General features: G+C 45.6%; 1 protein-coding gene across 1 annotated transcript in view; it reads right to left on the bottom strand.

Annotated features, from left to right (window-relative positions):
• LOC120917633 (C-factor-like) overlaps positions 1 to 18,184 on the bottom strand; it is a 34,323-nt gene that overhangs the window by 4,160 nt on the left and 11,979 nt on the right. Inside the window, exons 2-4 of the mRNA XM_040329082.1 lie at positions 12,356 to 12,407; positions 9,384 to 9,571; positions 3,572 to 3,709 (exon numbers count right to left, since the gene is read on the bottom strand). Of these exons, the coding sequence (XP_040185016.1) occupies positions 3,572 to 3,709; positions 9,384 to 9,571; positions 12,356 to 12,407 (378 nt within the window). The remainder of the gene's footprint in view (positions 1 to 3,571; positions 3,710 to 9,383; positions 9,572 to 12,355; positions 12,408 to 18,184) is intronic.

Here is an 18,184-nt window from a genome sequence, read left to right as displayed (position 1 = left end):
AACGACGGAAAAAAAATGCGCCGGGCGCACGTACGTTTCTGAATCGGCGTATCTAGTCATTTGCATATTCTATGCCGAACTCAACGTAAGCGCCACCTAGCGACCAGCGTAAATATGCACCCTAAGATACGTCGCTTGTATCATAGGCTAATTTAAGCGTATCTGGTTTCCAGAATACGCTTAAATTTGCGACGGCGTAACTCTTTGTGAATCTAGCTATTGGCCAATGGCTGATTGGGAGCCAGTCGGACGCTGGTTTGCCAGCATGCACTTCTGACAAAAGATGGCCTGTAGCAGAACACTGGAATCATCCACAAGAAACTTTATTGGAAACTACTCAGACAGAACATGGTGTCCTGTCTGTGTAGTCTCCAATAAAAGTTTCTTGTGGATGATACCAGCGTTGTTTGATTCTCTTTTTCCAGTACTTGTCAGATATTCCTGCAACTCCTTTAATGTTGCTGTAGGCCTCCCTGACCAGTTTCCTTCTCTGCGTTTTATCAATTTTGGAGGGACATCAAATTCTTATGCCACGTACACACAACCATTTTTAATGGTCTAGAAAAAGACGTTTTTTTTCAACCCGATTATCGTTAAACCAGCTTTGCCTACACACGATTGTGAAAAAAAGAAATGCTCTAGCAAAGCGCGGTGACGTACAACACGTACGACAGGACTATAAAGGGGAAGTTCCATTCGGATGGCGCCACCCTTGGGGCTGCTTTTGTGTTGGTAAAAGACGATTCACGCTTTTCAGTCTGTTACAGCGTGATGAATGTGCTTACTCCATTACGAACACTAGTTTTACCAGAACGAGCGCTCCCGTCTCATAACTTGCTTCTGAGCACTAGTGTTTTTTTCACATCGTTAAAGCCCACACACGACCATTTTTTACGACATTAAAAGCGACGTGAAAATTTAGAGCATGTTCTAAATTTTTAATGGCCATTTTTTACTTTGTGAAAAATGCTCTGGAGCCTACACACAATCGTTTTTAATGACATAAAAAAAACGTAATTTTTTACATCCCGAAAAACGTCTCCACTTGATGATGACTGTCTTCACCGTGTTCCATTGTATATCCAATGTCTTGGAAATTCTTTTGTACCCTTCTCCTGACTGATGCCTTGTAAGCTCTCTGCCGAGCATGGTTTTTGCTGTAGGATGCGACTAAGGCTCCATTCACACCTCCGCGACAATGGCGTACGGCGTATTTTGCCGCGAGTGTGAAACCTTTTTTTTTTTTTCAAATTCTTCCAATTGCTGTCAATGGGAGAACGCCAATGTCGCCTGAAAAAAAGGGTCCGGGACTTTTTTTCAGGCGACAGGCGTACGGCGTCTATGAGATGTGAACCATCTCCATAGACAGCAATGGGAATTCCCGCCTCTAGCGGCACAAGCGTCCGGCGTTTTGTCGCATACATGTGAATGGAGCCTAAGAAAATGTCAGGAAAGATCTACTAGAACAGCTGAACTTTATTTGGGGTTAATCAGATGCACTTTCAGGCTGGGTTCACACTTGTGCGACAAACGCTCCGACATTAGGAGCTCATGTCGCATGACGTGTCCGACACATGTTGGTCCGACTTTGAAAATGCTCCCTGTACTACTTTGGTACGACTTTGATCCTACTTCAGCCCATTGAATATCATTGAAGTCGGATCAAAGTCGGAACGCCGTCTTGCATGATCCAACTTTGGCATGTGAATTTTTCTCTGCTGATCTTGAGGGGGAACTCCAAGCCAAAATTTTAAATATAAAAACCAGCATGGGTTCCCCCTCCAAGAGCATACCAGGCAGTTGGGTCTGGTATGGATTTAAAGGGAAACCCCTATGCCGAAATCCCCCAAAATCTATACCAGACCCTTATCCGAGCACGCAGCCGGCCGGTCAGGAAAGGTGGTGGAGACGAGCGAGCACCCCCCCCCCCCCCCGAGCTGTACCAGGCCGCATGCCTTCAACATTTGGGGTGGGGGGCCGCAGGGCGCAGTCCCCATGTTGACAAGGGCCTCTTCCCCACAACCATGGCTGTTGGGGTCTGCGTCAGGGGAGCTTAACGAAATAAGTGGGCCCCCCACCCTATGTGAATGAGTATGGGGTACATCGTACCCCTACCCATTCACCTGGGGGGAAAAAGTGTCAAGAAAAAAAAAAACAACACACTACACAGCTTTTTGAAGTCATTTATTAGGCAGCTCCAGGGGTCTTCTTCCGACTTCTCTGCTCTCTTCAGCGGCTTCTCCCGGGCTCCTCTGCTATCTTCTTCCAGCTCTTTTACTAGCAGTGTCTTCTCCTTCCCTCTTCCAATGTTGACACAACGCTCTCTCCTGCTGTAATGCTGCATGCGCAACAATTTATATAGACATGGGACGTGCTGTCACCCAGTGACCCCGCCCCCTATGACATCACAGTCCCCTCAATGCCCCCAGCAGTGACGTCATAGGGGGCGAGGTCACCGGGTGACATCACCTGGTGACCATGCCTATATAAATCGTTGCGCACCGTGGCACAGGGCACTCGTCCCCAACCCCTTTCCTGACCGGCTGGGCTGCTTGCTTGGATAAGGGTCTGGTATGGATTCTGGGGGGGGCCCCTCACACCGTTTTTTTGGCAAAGGGGTTTCCCTCTAAATCCATACCAGACCCAAGAGCTTGGTATGCTCTTGGAGGGGGAACCCATGCCGTTTAAAAAAAAAAAAAAAAAAATGTGTGGAGTTCCCCCTCAAGATATATAACAAACACAGTGCCTGGTATTGGCAGGGATCCAAGTCGGATCACCGTTCATTGAAAGTCGGACATATGTCGGCTTCAAATCGCAGAGCAAAGTCGGATCCAAGGTAGGAAGAGTGTCGTGTCGCACTAGTGTGAACCCAGCCTCAGGCTGCTTTCACACTGAAAGCGCCAGCAGTTAGCGTTAAAGCGCTGCTCATTTAAGCAGCAAACTACTTTTGCAAATCGGTGCGGCGCTGCAAAAATCAGTGTCGCACAAAATGGAACAGTGTCATTGCCTCCAATAGGCTGCGACTTGATCTCTCAAATCGCATAACAAATCGCTGCAATGTGAACCTCGGCTTAAACGCCTGAAAACCACCCCAGTGTGGGGTCTAAATGATGGCAGGCGTGTCCTGACTCCTATTTAACATGAGGTTAAACGTGATTGTTTAATTCTGAACACAGCTATATCCCCAGTTATAAGAGGGTGTGCACATTAATGCAAGTACATTAGTTTCTTTTTTTTGTTTTACTCCCCCCAAAAGATTTCAGTTTATAGGTCACATTAAAGTTCTGAAATTATTTATCTTTGTCTCATTTTTTTTACATCACATAAACCTGACATTTTAACAGGGGTGTTTAGACTTTTTATACCCACTGTATTTTTTATCATTTATTCCAAATAATAATAAATGTGGTATTTATTAAGATATACATTTTTTTTTTTTTTTTTACGAAATGCAGTAATTCACAACAATCAGCGTTGCTTATTGTACTGAATTCTGCAAACCATTAAAAACTCAAATTTTACTGCTATAAGCCAAAACTTCATCAGAACTCTATAGAGTGCTCCACCCTACCTTGCTACAGCGGTAAGAAATAACTTGATAATGACTGAATAGACTGGGCAGATCTGCCAGAGATCCCAGAACTGCGGAGATGTGGACAATAGCCGACTTCCCTGTGCCTTCTGCTCTTTTCATCAGTCGGTGGTACGCCTGCACAAGTGGACAGGAAAAATAAATACATTTTATTGACGCCTATCAAATCCTGGCCCTTTTATATATAAAGTGATCATTATTTTTGTAACCTTGTCATTAATATAACATGCTTTACCCAAGTTACAGTACATTGTATATGGCAGTCAAGTTTTTTAAGCAAAAATTGCTCTGTTGCGTGTGACCCCTCTCCAAAGTGTCATTTATGGGCTTATTCTACAAGACCATGCACATTAGAATATGGAAAATGCAAAAAAGAAAAACATGGAGGAGTGTCAATTGGAACAAACATCACACAGAGGGTCTTGCAGACTATGGCTAGCCATACACACATAGGGCCAGATTCAGGTACATCTGCGGCGGCGTAACGTATCGCATTTACGTTACACCGCCGCAAGTTTTACGGGCAAGTGCTTGATTCACAAAGCACTTGCCTGTAAAGTTGTGGCGGCGTATCGTAAATCCCTGCGGCGCAAGCCCGCCTAATTCAAATGATCCGGGTAGGGGGCGTGGATCATTTAAATTAGGCGCGTTCCCGCGCCGAACGTACTGCGCATGCTCCGTTTTGAAATTTCCCGCCGTGCTTTGCGCGAAATGACGTCGCACCAACGTAATTTTTTGAACGTAGACGTGAGTTACGTCCTTTCCTATTCACGGACAACTTACGCAAGAAAAAAAATAAATTCAAAATTCGACGCGGGAACGACGGCCATACTTTAACATAGCAAGTCTATCTATACGCCACGAAACAGCAGCTTTAACTATACGCCGGGAAAAGCCGACTAGCGACGACATAAGAGAATGCGACGGCCGCGCGTACCTTCGTGAATCGCCGGAAAAAGCTAATTAGCATACCCGACGCGGAAAACGACGCAAACTCCACCCAGCGGGCGCCAAAGTATTACACCTACGATCCGAAGGCGTACGCCTGTCGGATCAAAGCCAAAAGCCGTTGTATCTTGGTTTGAGGATTCAAACTAAAGATACGACGCGGCAAATTTGAAAGTACGTACTTGTACTGTGAATCTGGCCCATAGATTTTTCCCATTTACGCTAAACAGCCCAGGTGGAGGAATCTCCCCTGCCAGCTATTGTATTCAGACAGATAACTGCCCCTCCCCCCACACTATCTATCTGAAAAGTGACAGCCAATATTCAAGCCATGTATGTAAGGCTCGAGTCTGTCCAGAAGCTTCTAAAAATCTGTTAAGCCCCTTACACACGATCAGAATTTCCGATGGAAAAAGTCAGACGGACTTTTTCCATCGGAAATTCCAACCGTGTGTATGCCCCATCGGAATGCTCCGATGGAATTCCGTCGAATGTCCGATGTGATTTTGGTCGAACAAAGGTCCGATCGTGTGTACGGGGCTTTAAGGAATCTGAGCTCACAAGTCTCCCGGCCAAAACTGTCCACCTAAAAGAACAAATATGGCTTCTTCCACACAAGGCGGACTCTGTCGCTACAGAGTCCGCCAGCTCAGCGGGAGATCTGTCCGGTGAGACGGCGGATGACAAGCCCCTCTCTGCTCACTGAGGGAGGAGGGGCTTGTGCAGTACCGCTGTCTCTAATGGAGCGATCTGATGAAAAAGGGCAGCATGTCCGTTTTCATCAGATCTTACCCGATCCGCCATGGATGGGGACGTATCGCCATATGTCTGATTTTGGCGGATTGGATCGGGTCGGATGTCAGCGGACATGTCTCCGCTGACATCCGACGCTCCATAGGATTGCATGGAGCAGCCGTTCAGGTCCGCCGTCAAAACTGACAGGCGGATCTGAATGGTTCGACCGTGCAAAAGGGGCCCAAGAGCATTCTTTGGGGACAAACCACCAAATATGGTGTTTATGTATGGTTTTGCCAACAAAATTACCAAGAGATATGTGAAGGTTGGTTCTTCCAACAAGCTAGAATTACATTCCTTAAAGTGGAACTAAAGGTGTAAAATACTGACCTATTTGTCAAGAGTTGGACACCCACAAGTTCCCTCCCCGGCATCTTCTCCCCAGCTTCTTCTGCATGCCAGTCTTCAGCCATTTTGATTGTTTGCTGCATGAGGATGACACTCCTGTGCATGCACGAGTGTCATTCATTCTTACATAGTGGCACTGTGCTGAAAATGTAAATGGAGCTGCACATGAGCAGCTCCATATACATTCCTCACAGCACTGTGAACAAAAAAACACTGTATACTTTCATTTACAGTATCTCACAAAAGTGAGTACACCCCTCATATTTTTATAAAGATTTTATCTTTTCATGTGACAACACAGAAGAAATTACACTTTGCTACAATGTGAAGTAGTGAGTGTACAGCTTACAGGCTGTGTGTTGAGTTATTTTGAGGGGACAGCAATTTTGCGCTGTTATATTAGCTGTACATTTACTACTTTACATTGTAGCAAAGTGTAATTTCTTCAGTGTTGTCACATAAAAAGATATAATAAAATATTTACAAAAATGTGAGGGGTGTACTCACTTTTGTGACTTAGAGCCCTTTCACACTATCGGATCCCGTGAGGATCCGTACCTTTAACACCAGCTTACTCAGCGGGGATCGCTCCATTGATCCCCGCTGAGCCGGCAGATGATAGGGTGGTCCCTGCACATTGTGCAGGGACCGCCCTGTCGGTTTTCCGCTCTCCTCTAAGGGGAGATCGGATGAACACGTGTTCATCCAATCCTTCCGTGTTCATCCAATCCGATTTGCAGACGAATGGAAAAATATGATTTTTCTCCGTCTGCAGAATCGGAGCATTGCGGACACACACTATATATATATATATATAAATGGTTTTGAAAAAGCAAAGCTTGTTTTGCAGCTCCCTTTGTCTGATTATTCTGATAAGTCACTACTCTCATGGAGTTCTGTAAAAAGCAATCTTCTTTTAAGTGAAATCAATACATTGCTTTAGCAGGCCCTACGTTTTACTTTTTTTTTTTCCATTCGAAAAGTGGGTTGAACGAAAAAAAGAAGATTTTCCACCAGTGCTGATGGTGGAATCCTTTCCCACATCGCTATTGTGTTCCCCCGTCAGCAGAATTCAATGATCGGTGTTGCCGGCTATAGCTGGGAGGCACTGATCGTTCGGGAAAAACCTGGACAGGCTGGTTGTACACAAGCCGATGGATAGATTAACCGGCCATACGTGGATTGAAATTCAACCTGTCCCTGCAGAACCAGCCACATTTTGATCCACGTATGACCGGCTTTACACTGTGAAACATAAATTAGAACTCCACCACACGTGTGTAAAAGCTAAAATGGGCAGAGAATATTCACTAGAGCAATGGAGACTAGACAGCATCCTATCCTTCCTTACATGACGCAGGGCCGTTCATAACCTGAGCATTATTATACAACCAGCCAGCCCATACATGGAATGAAATTCATTAATTAATGAAATAATTAGGGTATTGGTTTAACACTATTGAGATGAGCTCTGCTAAACTTGTCAATGTGTAACTGATAAAAAATATTCAGGGGTTTTCATTGAAAAATACATCTATAGTTTCAGATATATATGCAGCAGAATGCATATAGATTTTGATATAAACCTAGGTATAGACCTGCCCACCCCATAAACCATGAGTCTCCCTGTGCCACTAAGCAAAAGCTTAGTGACTAGTAATTCTATCTGATGCCTCGTACACACGACCGGTTTTCCTGGCAGCTTTTGGCCGGGAATCCTGGCCGTCTGTATGCTCCATCGCAGTTTCCCCCGACAGGAAAACCGCCAGGAAAAACGAGAACATGTTCTCTTTTTTCCCGCCGGTTTTTAAGCCGCAGATTTCCTATGGGGAAAACCTGCGGTGGAGCATACACATGGCCGTGTTTCCCAACTAAAACTGTCATGGTAGTTTTCCTGTCAGGAAACCCAGCCGTGTGTAGGGGGAAAAAGCTACCGAGCAGGTTCTCGGTTTCCCCTCGATTTTTCCGGCTGACTTTTTACAGATTGTGTGTACAAGACATTACAGCACTAGGTCCTTGGTTCGAATTCTGACCAAGATGCTATATGCATGGAGCTTGCATATTGTCCTTTCATGGGTTTCCTCCAAAGACAAAGACATCCTGGTATGGCAATTGGATCATTTTTAAATTCACCCTAGTATGTGTATGCATGGCAGATAGGGACCTTAGATTGTAAGCTCCTTGAGTAAATTGACAGTGTTATATACTGTATATCCCTATAATAAATATAGGGCTAGATTCACAGACAATTAGATGCGTGCAGCGTATCAGAGATACGATACGCCGCCGTACCTTGCCTGGCGGATCTTCGAATCCTGAAAGAATTCGCGCCTTAAGTTACGGCGGCGTAGTGTATTTCTGACGGCGGAATTCAAATCGGCGGGTAGGGGGCGTGATTCATTTAAATGAAGCGCGTCCCTGCGCCGATTGAACTGCGCATGCTCCGTTTCGAAATTTCCCGCCGTGCTTTGCGCGAAATGACGTCGCAACGACGTCATTTTTTTAACTTAGACGTGAGTTACGTCCTTTCCTATTCACGGACGACTTACGCAAAAAAAAAAAATAGAAATTTCGACGCCGGAATGACGGCCATACTTAAAGCGGAGTTCCACCCAAAAATGGAACGCTTATCCCACTTCTCACCCCCTTACATGCCACATTTGGCATGTAATTTTTTTGGGGGGGGGAGTGGGGGCTTCAGGAGGAGTGGGACTTCCTGTTCCACTTCCTCCTTCTGCCGAGGGGCTGGTAAGGCGATTAAGCTTAATCGCCTTACTGCAGCCCCTCCCCTAGGCGATCGCCTAGGACACGTGACAGGTCCTAGGCGATCGCCTGTCCAATCGGACGGCGCCGCGCCGCTCGCGCATGCGCAGTGCCGCTCGCTCATGCGCAGTGGGTGCCTGGCCGTGAAGCCGAAAGCTGTCACCGCCGGGTGCCCACAGTGACAATGGAACGCCGGAGCAGTTAAGTGTGTTTATTAAAAGCCAGCAGCTACACTTTTTGTAGCTGCTGACTTTTAATAAACATAAATATTGGCTGGAACACCCCTTTAACATGGCAAGTCTATCTATACGCCGCAAAATAGCAGCTTTAACTATACGCCGGGAAAAGCCGACTAGCGACGACGTTAGAGAATGCGACGGCCGCGCGTACCTTTGTGGATCGACGGAAAAAGCCAATTTGCATACCCGACGCGGAAAACGACGCAAACTCCACCCAGCGGGCGCCGAAGTATTGCACCTATGATCCGAAGCCGTACGCCTGTCGGATCGAAGCCAGAAGCCGCCGTATCTTGGTTTGAGGATTCAAACTAAAGATACGACGCGCCAAATTTGAAAGTATGCCGGCGTATCAGGAGATAAACCGGCGTACTCTCACTGTGAATCTGGCCCATAGTTCCCTAATTTGATAGGGTGATCCCATTGGCCAAACTGATAGTAAAACCCTTTAAGTGGAAGGAGCAGGGCTAAGCTCCGATATATGCATATAAATTTAGCAGCCTTTCTCTGAATCTGCCGATCAGTTTTATTTCATTTACACGCAGTCTTCACAATGGGAAAACTCAGATTATGGACTTTATAATTATATGTTTAGCGTGAATTGCCTGGGTTCTGGCAGGATTTGTTAAAATTAACATAACTGGTTGTGATTCATAATATCTAGCAATAAGTGGCTAATAGACTAATTGCCTAAACTCTACCTGGGTCACCAACATTGGTCCCACTACATTTATGTTATAGACATTCATCATGTCCTCAGACGTCTGGGACTCCAGGTTGGTGTGACTGAGAATTCCAGCATTGTTGAGCAGCAGGTCCAGAGGTTTTCCATTTAGATGCTTCTCCACTTCTTTTACAGATTCATTAACACTTGAAGGATCTGTGACATCTACAGAGCAGCAGAAAGGTACAGGAGGTAAAATTGACAAATATATATATTAATGTAACTCAAAAAAACATAATGGTTCCTAAATGTGAGAGATGAGGGCACTTTCATACTCAGAACATTAATAAAGAATGGCCAAACACTTCACTCATATGCCGCGTACACACAATCGGACATTCCGACATCAAAACTGTTGATTTTTTTCAGACGGAATGTTGGCTCAAACTTGCCTTGCATACACACGGTCACACAAATGTTGTCGGAAATTCCGAACGTCAAGAACGCGGTGACGTACAACACTACGACCAGCCGAGAAAAATTAAGTTCAATGATTCCGAGCATGCGTAGGATTTTTGTGCATCAGAATTGGCTACAGACTATCGGAATTTCCATCAAAAACGTTTGTTGTTGGAAAAATTGAGAACCAGCTCTCAAACATTTTTTGTCGGAAAATCCGACAGTAAATGTCCGATGGAGTCTACACACGGTCGGATTTTCCGTCAACAAGCTCACATCGAACATTTGTTGTCGAAAAATTCCGACTGTGTGTACGCGGCAATAGAAAAGTCCTGCAACATTTCAGATGTGTAAAATCTGCCATGAGGATGAGCATCTTGGTCCACCAGGGTCAATAGATCTGGTTGTTTCAACTGAGGCAAATATGATGGTAAACATTTGGCAGGTTATGCCAAAACATTTGTTTAGATCAGTGGTCTCCAAACTGCGGCCCGGGGGCAGATGCAGCTTTTTGCTAGCCTTTATCTAGCCATTAGGGCACTTTTCCTCCTACTGATACCATCACTGGGGCATAATTCCTGCTACTGATATCAACAATTGGGCACTATTCCTCAAACTGACACCAGTGAGGAAGCACTATTCCTCTCACTGACACCAATGATGGGGCACTATTCCTCCCCTAATACCAAGGATACATTGTTTACTTTAACTGATGCCAAGACAATTTCTACTTCCAATGGCCACAGTCCAGCCCCCCTAAAATTCTGAAGGGCAGTAAAATGGAACTTTGGGTAGAAGGTCTGGAGACCCCTGGTGTATATTGTGTCCATCTTCAGTGAGCTTCACCATGCCGTCTCCCCTTCCTTCATTGTTCCATACAGGGCCGATCCGCCCTATAGGCTCACTATGCAAGCCACTTAGGACCCCGCAAAGCTGCGAAGGGCCCCCTAAATTACTAGAGGCCCCACCTGGTGAGAAGTCATTTTCGCCCCCTCAACTCGCTGGCTGCATGGGAGAAGAGGTAAGAAGTCAGCACCCCCTGCTTCTCAATTTAATGTAAGATGTCATTTCCGACAGCAGAACACCCCCTCCCCCCGCTTCTCAACTTTCTTTAATGTGACATGTCACTGTCGCCAGCGCCCCCCGCTTCTCATTTTTAATGTGCCATGTCATTTTGCTTAGGGCCCCCAGGGAGGTCAGGATTGGCACTGGTTCCATAGCCAATCAGGATGGGTTGTATATTTTTAAATTAGAAAATGTTCCTATTTACCAACATCAATCAGTAATTGTAACACCAAGCAAGTCTCAGATAGCAACTATTGGGCTAAACAGAGACCTCTCACAACTGGTTCCTGTAAAAATGTATTTACTGTATGGTGTGGCTGTGCATGGCTTTGCCTGCAGAAAATCTTGTCAGCGAATTGTGGAAAAATGCAGCAAATGGCTGTAATTCTCAATGGGGCCTACATCTGGTGATGTCACCACACTTGTAGTCCATTGATACTTCCTCCAACTCCTTAGCTGAAGGTAGGTCCATACCTTGGTATGGACCTGTGCTGGAAGAAGAATCAGTAGGAGCCAGAGCATTGAACATTTTTTGCCTTTTTTGCAGTATGGGTGCATTTATTATTATGTTGCATTTTGCAAAAGGTGGCATTCTTTGGGTTGTAGGAAATTTTAGGACAATAAGGTTTCTTGTACTCTACACACTTTAGATAAACTGTATGGGCCAAATCCACAGCCCCGCAGCGCAACGTAACTTAAGTGATTTAAGTTACACTGCCGCAAATTTCCTAAGTTAGGTATCGATCCACAACACACTTACCTGGAAATTTGCGGCGGTGTAATGGGGCGAGTCCCATTTAAATTAGGCGCGCTCCCGCGCCGGACGTACTGCGCATGCTCCGTCGGGTAACTTACCCGACGTGCATTGCGCTAACTGACGTCGCCCCCGACGTCATTTGCTTAGACGGTAAGGTAAATGGCGTCCAGCGCCATTCACGGACGTCTTACGCAAACGACGTAGAGTTTGAATTTTCGACGCGGGGACGACGGCCATACTTAATAGGGCTTAGTCAAATAGGACTCAGCCCTATTTTTACACGGCGTAACTCGACGTAAACGATGTAGCATTATAGCGATGGGCCCGTCGGAACGTTCGTGGATCGCCGTAAGTGTTCATTTGCATATTCTAGGCCAGCCGCAATGGCCTCGCCACCTAGCGGCCAGCCTAGAATTGCATCCTTAAGATCCGACAGTGTAATTCAATTACACATGTCGGATCTTCTGTCTATCTATGGTAAACTGATTCTGTGGATCAGTTCCAAAGATAGAAACAGGGATACGACGGCGTATCAGTAGATACCTTTTGTGGATTACCCCCTATATGTACTTGTATCTCATATACATTTTCTAAATTATGAAAATGAATCAAACATCCAAATAAATATGAGCATTTATAACTAAATACATGCGAGTTATGTTTTAGATATGACCACAAACTAATTTGACTAACCCTCAGAGACCACAAAACAACATTATAAAGCTCACCCATTTTAACAACGATGACATTTTGGTGTTTTTCAGACAAGTTCTTGAGTACCTAGAAAACAAATAATTTGAATAATCTAATAATACATACAAATATTCCTGATAAAACATTGTTTAATATCTTGGAAAAAAGACAACAGGCATGGCATATACAGTATATAGGAGTTATGGCTCCTTTATCAGACTAACAATTCTGGTTGTATGAAATTTTGGCTATTGGTTTAGAATGGAACTCAGTAGAGAGTCACTAGATTAACACCTATGCGTTTTTGCGGGCCGTGTTTGCGTGGGCACGGCAGCCCATTCAAATGCATAGGTTGCTTAAAAAAAAAAAAAAAGGGGAAGGGTGCATGCACCTTTTCAAAAACGCGGCCACAGGGAAATCGCATTGACATTTTGACCATTCGATTTCCCCGCGGTTTCCACACATGCACGTTTTCACTGCGGGTGGGGTGGGATCGCTGCAATTCTTGCAGCCACACACAGAAGTGTGAACCAAGTGGACAGCTGTGGTCATTTAAACAGTGCTGGCTAATAGCTGACCAAATTATCTTTATTTGCAGCCTTGTGTTCCCCTAGTGGACAGGTGTCAAACACAGGGCCCGCGGGCCGAATGTGGCCCTCCGGGCCATTTCATGTGGCCCTCGCACCTCTCCTGCAGTTGCAGGAGAGCTCCAGCCCTCCTCTTCTCCTACTCCAGACCCTTATGCCGCGTACACACGATCATTTTTCGGCATGAAAAAAAAACAAAGTTTTTCCAACTTCATCATTAAAACGATGTTGCCCACACACCATCGTTTTTTAAAAATGCTCTAGCAAAGCGCGGTGACGTACGACGGCACTCTAAAGGGAAAGTTCCATTCGGATGGTGCCACCCTTGGGGCTGCTTTAGCTGATTCCATGTTAGTAAAAGACGATTCGCGCTTTTCTATCTGTTACAGCGTGATGAATGTGCTTACTCCATTACGAATGGTAGTTTTACCAGAACGAGAGCTCCCGTCTCATAACTTGCTCTCTTCTTATAACTTGCTTTTTAGCCCATACACGATCATTTTTTACAACCCGAAAAACGACATTGTTTAAAACTATGTTAAAAAAATGCAGCATGTTCGATTTTTTTTTTTGTCGTTTTTCAGAACCCAAAAAATTATGTGAAGCCCACACGCGATCATTTTAAATGACATTTTTTAAAAACAAGGTTTTTTTTCATTGCGAAAAATGATCGTGTGTACGCGGCAGATACATAGGTTCCTGCAGACAATTATTAGCCAGTGCTGTTGATTTAGTCATTTAGCTTGGCACACAGGTTTTCTTTGTGGTGGAAATTGGTAAGTAATGGGACCTTATAATGATGTTGGCATTAGTGCTCCCATAACAGATGTAGACTCCCTACTTCTCGTATGCTAACAAAATCCAGAACTACATAATAGATTAGTATTCAGCATAACCCCTGAAAGAATCTGCAAGGTTGTGGGGGTCTGTCTGCAATAATGAAATAATTAGTCTCAGTGTTGTAATCAGAATATGTAGAAGAATACGTATCGGCCTAAACTGAGGAAAAAATATTTATTTTTATTTTATATATATATATATATAGGAATATTTATTATAGCAAGTGAAAAAGAAAAAAAAAATGCTTTTTTCCCCAAAATTGTCACTCTTTTTTGTTTATAACGAAAAAAAAAAAAAAAAAAAACGCAGAGGTGATAAAATACCACCAAAAAAAAGCTCTATTTGTGTGAAAAAAAAAAAAAAAGGGATGTCAATTTTGTTTGAGAGCCACATCGCACAATTGTCAGTTACAGCGACGCAGTGCCGAATCGCAAAAAGTGGCCCGGGCATTTGGCAGCCAAATCCCACGGGGCTGAAGTGGTTAAAGTTCATGTGCGTGTAAAGGCAGGTGTCTCCGTACATTTGGTAATAGTTACCTTTTAACATAAATAGTAAGAAGCAGTATCTTATAGGTTGTCTATGCTGTTGATCCTGTGTTTTTATGGCATTGGGCGTGTAAGGATTATACTCCCTTTTGTGAATTTGTGCTTAGTCATTAACACAGTGTCTTTTTTTCGAATCTGTCACTTAGTCTGTATAAACACTGTAGTAGGGGAAAGGTAAAGAACCATGTAGAGGCGGCTCTACCTGAACTGCAGGGAAGAGATCAAATATCAACAGAGTGCATCTAATGGCAAGTATCACAGAAGTATGGCAGTGTGCAATGGTCAGTAGTATTTCTCAACCTTTTTTCAGTGGAGGCACACTTTAAAATTATGGACAGTCTCGAGTAGGGTTGTCCTGATACCTATACTAGTATCGGTGCCGATACCAAGCATTTGCCCGAGTACTTGTACTCGGGCAAATGCTTCGATGCCTAATCCGATACTTTGTCAGTGGTGCTTCTGTCCCCCGCCGTGTACCGCTCCGGTCCTCCTCCATGCTCTGCTCCTGTACCCTGCCGTGCTCTGAATTGGTCCCCCTCCATGCTCCGCTTGTGTCCCCCGCCATTAGAGTTGCCAAGTCATCCCTTTAAAACAGAACACATATTAATTACACAGGTTCTGTGGCTGATTAAGGAGGTAATTAAACTCACTTGGTGCCTTATTTGCATTAAATTAGCCTCAGAACCTGTGTAATTAATATGTGTTCTGTTTTAAAGGGATGAGTTGGCAACCCTACCCGCCATGCTCAGCTCCGGTCCCCCGCCGAGTACAGCTCCGGTCCCCCGCCGAGTACAGCTCCGGTCCCCCGCCGAGTACAGCTCCGGTCCCCCGCCGAGTACAGCTCCGGTCCCCCGCTGAGTACAGCTCCGGTCCCCCTCCATGCTCCGCTCATGTTCCCGCCATGCTCCGCTCTGGTCCCCCGCCGTCCTCCGCTCCCCTCAGTGTACCGCTCCGGTCCCCCGCCGTCCTCCGCTCCCCTCAGTGTACCGCTCCAGTCCCCCGCCATCCTCCGCTCCCCTCCGTGTGCCGCTCCGGTCCCCCACCGTGCTCCCCCCCCCCTCTGTCCCCAATCTGTCAGGATGGAGAGCGGAGGAAGGAGCCCTTTTCCGAATGAACAGTCAGTGATCTTTTTTTTTTGGTCAGTGATCACTGACTGTCCATTCATAACTGAGCATAGTAACTGTGTTACAATGTCTCAGTTTATGAATAGAGAGGAGCTGCTGTCTCCTATACATTCATCTACAGTGCAGTTGAGCTTGTCTCAAAGAGGAGATATCAGGGGTCTGTTAAGACCCCCAATATCTCACCAAAGCCCCCCAACAGGGCTGATAAAAGCAAAAAAAAGAATTGTAAAAAGAAGAATTGTAAAAATAATAAAGTTAAATTAAAAAAAACACACTGACACCGCCCCTCCAAAAGAGAGCATTGTAAAAAAAAAAAAAAAATTGTAAAAAATTTAATTGAAAAAATAAAAAAACTGACAGTCCACACGTCAGTACTGCATATTAGTGCCACTGTCAAAATAAAATGGAAAAAAAAGTATCGGTATTAGGTATCGGCGAGTACTTGAAAAGAAGTTCAATACCAGTCGGGTTAGTAGAAGTTTGGTGAGAGACGATTCGCGCTTTTCAGTCCGTTACAGCGTGACGAATGTGCCATCTCCATTACGAACGCTAGTTTTACCAGACCAATCGCTTCCGTCTTGTACTTGATTCAGAGCATGTGTGGAATTTTGTGCGTCGGAATTGTACACACACGATCGGAATTTACGAGAACTAAATTTTGTTGTCGGAAAATTTGAGAACCAGCTCTTAAATTTTTGTTGTCGGAAATTCCGAAAGAAAATGTCCGATGGGGTCAACACGGTCGGAATTTGTGACTAAAAGCTCCCATCGGACATTTGTTGTCGGAAATTCCAAGAGTATGCACGCGGTATTACAGTCCTATTAGGATCAGTGGTGGAACTACCGGGGTGGTCAAGGTCCCACAAGCGACAAGGCTCATGCAATCCCCCAGGGGCCCAAGATGGCAAGAAGGAGGCCCCCTGCAGGACGTGAATGTGAAAGGGTCCTGCTTTGGGACCATAATAAAGGACCTGTAAATGGGAATCAAGAGCCCAGGCTGGGGGGGTCAGGGGGCCCTTAATAGTTTCTTGCACTGGGGTCCTGAAGGTTCTAGTTATGCCTCTATCAGAAAGCATATAGCCAGCTTTTTATGCTCAGTGTAAGTAAATCATGGTCCCCCGCCATCCTCCGCTCCCCAGCGAGACAGAGGCAAGAATTTCATTTTAGATCTGCTTTCCTCCATCCTTGCAGTTAAAGCGGGGGTTCACCCTATCAACGAAAAAAAAAAAATGTTTTTTTCTTTTACCATCGAGACAGGCATTGTAGCGCGAGCTACAGTATGCCTGTCCCGAATTTTTTACCCCCGTACTCACCTTGTACGCGTAGATCGAAGATACCGGGGAATGGGCGTGCCTATGGAGACGGAGGATGATTGACGGCCGGCTCTGGCGCGTCACGCTTCTCCGGAAATAGCCGAAATAGGCTTGGCTCTTCACGACGCCTGCGCATAGCCTGTGCGCAGGCGCCGTGAAGAGCCGAGACCTACTCCGGCTGTCTTCGGGGAGAGTGACGTGCCAGGGCCGGCCGTCAATCATCCTCCCTCTCCATAGGCACGCCCATTCCCCGCGGGAGCCGAAATCTGCGATGTCCGATTACAAGGTGAGTCCGGGGTTAAAAAAATCGGGACAGGCATACTGTAGCTCGCGCTACAATGCCTGTCTCGATGGTAAAATCAAGCCAGTGAGGGTGAACTACCGCTTTAAGCTTAAGCCCCCGTTCACACCTAGGCGTATATACGCCTGTAGTGCGACGCCGCTGCAGCCCTGCCTGTAGTACGCCTGAAAACAAGTCCCGGACCTTTTTTTCCAGGTGGCGTTCGGCATAGGAGATGTAAACCATCTCCATAGAGGTGCATGTTAAATCATCCCTCCAGGATCCAGGCTGCATTCACAATCGCGACGTTTTGTCGCCGCAAATCACGGTACAAAACGCCGCAATTTGTTGCCGCAATTCGCGGGACAAAACGCCGCGATTTTGTAGGCCAAGGTGTGAATGCAGCCTAAGTGTAGCATTTCCTAGCAGCAGATAAGCAATGGTTAAAGCGGTAGTAAACCACAGGTGATTTAAAATAATTAAAATAAATTCTGCAAGTCAATGTCATAATGTACTAGAATGCATCGCATACCTGCACATTATGATAGACTTGCCTTAGAAAGAAGCTCTCCAGCGCCACAATGTCACTACTGAGATGAATGACATCTTGCCCACTTCTTCCTTCCGGGTTCACAGCCTCTGGCTACATGAGTGGCCAGGGGCGCGATGACGTCACTCTGGCCTGCACTGTACGCCGGACCTTCAGAACGCATGCGCCTGTGAGGTCATCAGCTGCATGCACTCTGAATTTCTCCTAAACTGTGCAAGGAGGAAGAAGGAAATATAGCATTGACTTGCTGCAGATAAACAATAAATTAACACTCATGGCTCCATGGATGTCAGCAAGTCATAGCGGTCATACAGAGAGCAGATCGGCTTTACCGACTTTCACTTTTACTTCCAGCTGAGGGCAATTCAATTTCACCCGACGAATAATCGTTCAGCCAAAATGCCATATGTGTATGGCCAGCAGTAACACAAGCTCGGAGCTGCGGTGTGTACCTCTCCCCATGCGCGCTCCAGCTCACACCAAATTGTCCGCCTGCATTAGACCCAGCATTACTACAATGCTGATAGCTTCCCTAAATTTAGTGGGATGACAGCGGGCGTCATGGGGCCCCCTACTGGCCCTGGGCAGTGCTGAATACCGTATGGTCAGTTCGCCTCTGGCTTTG

This window comes from Rana temporaria, chromosome 11, assembly GCF_905171775.1.
Source record: "Rana temporaria chromosome 11, aRanTem1.1, whole genome shotgun sequence".
NCBI lineage: Eukaryota > Metazoa > Chordata > Amphibia > Anura > Ranidae > Rana > Rana temporaria.
Note: the sequence above shows the minus strand (reverse complement) of the source record. Positions and strands in the feature narration are given on the sequence as shown.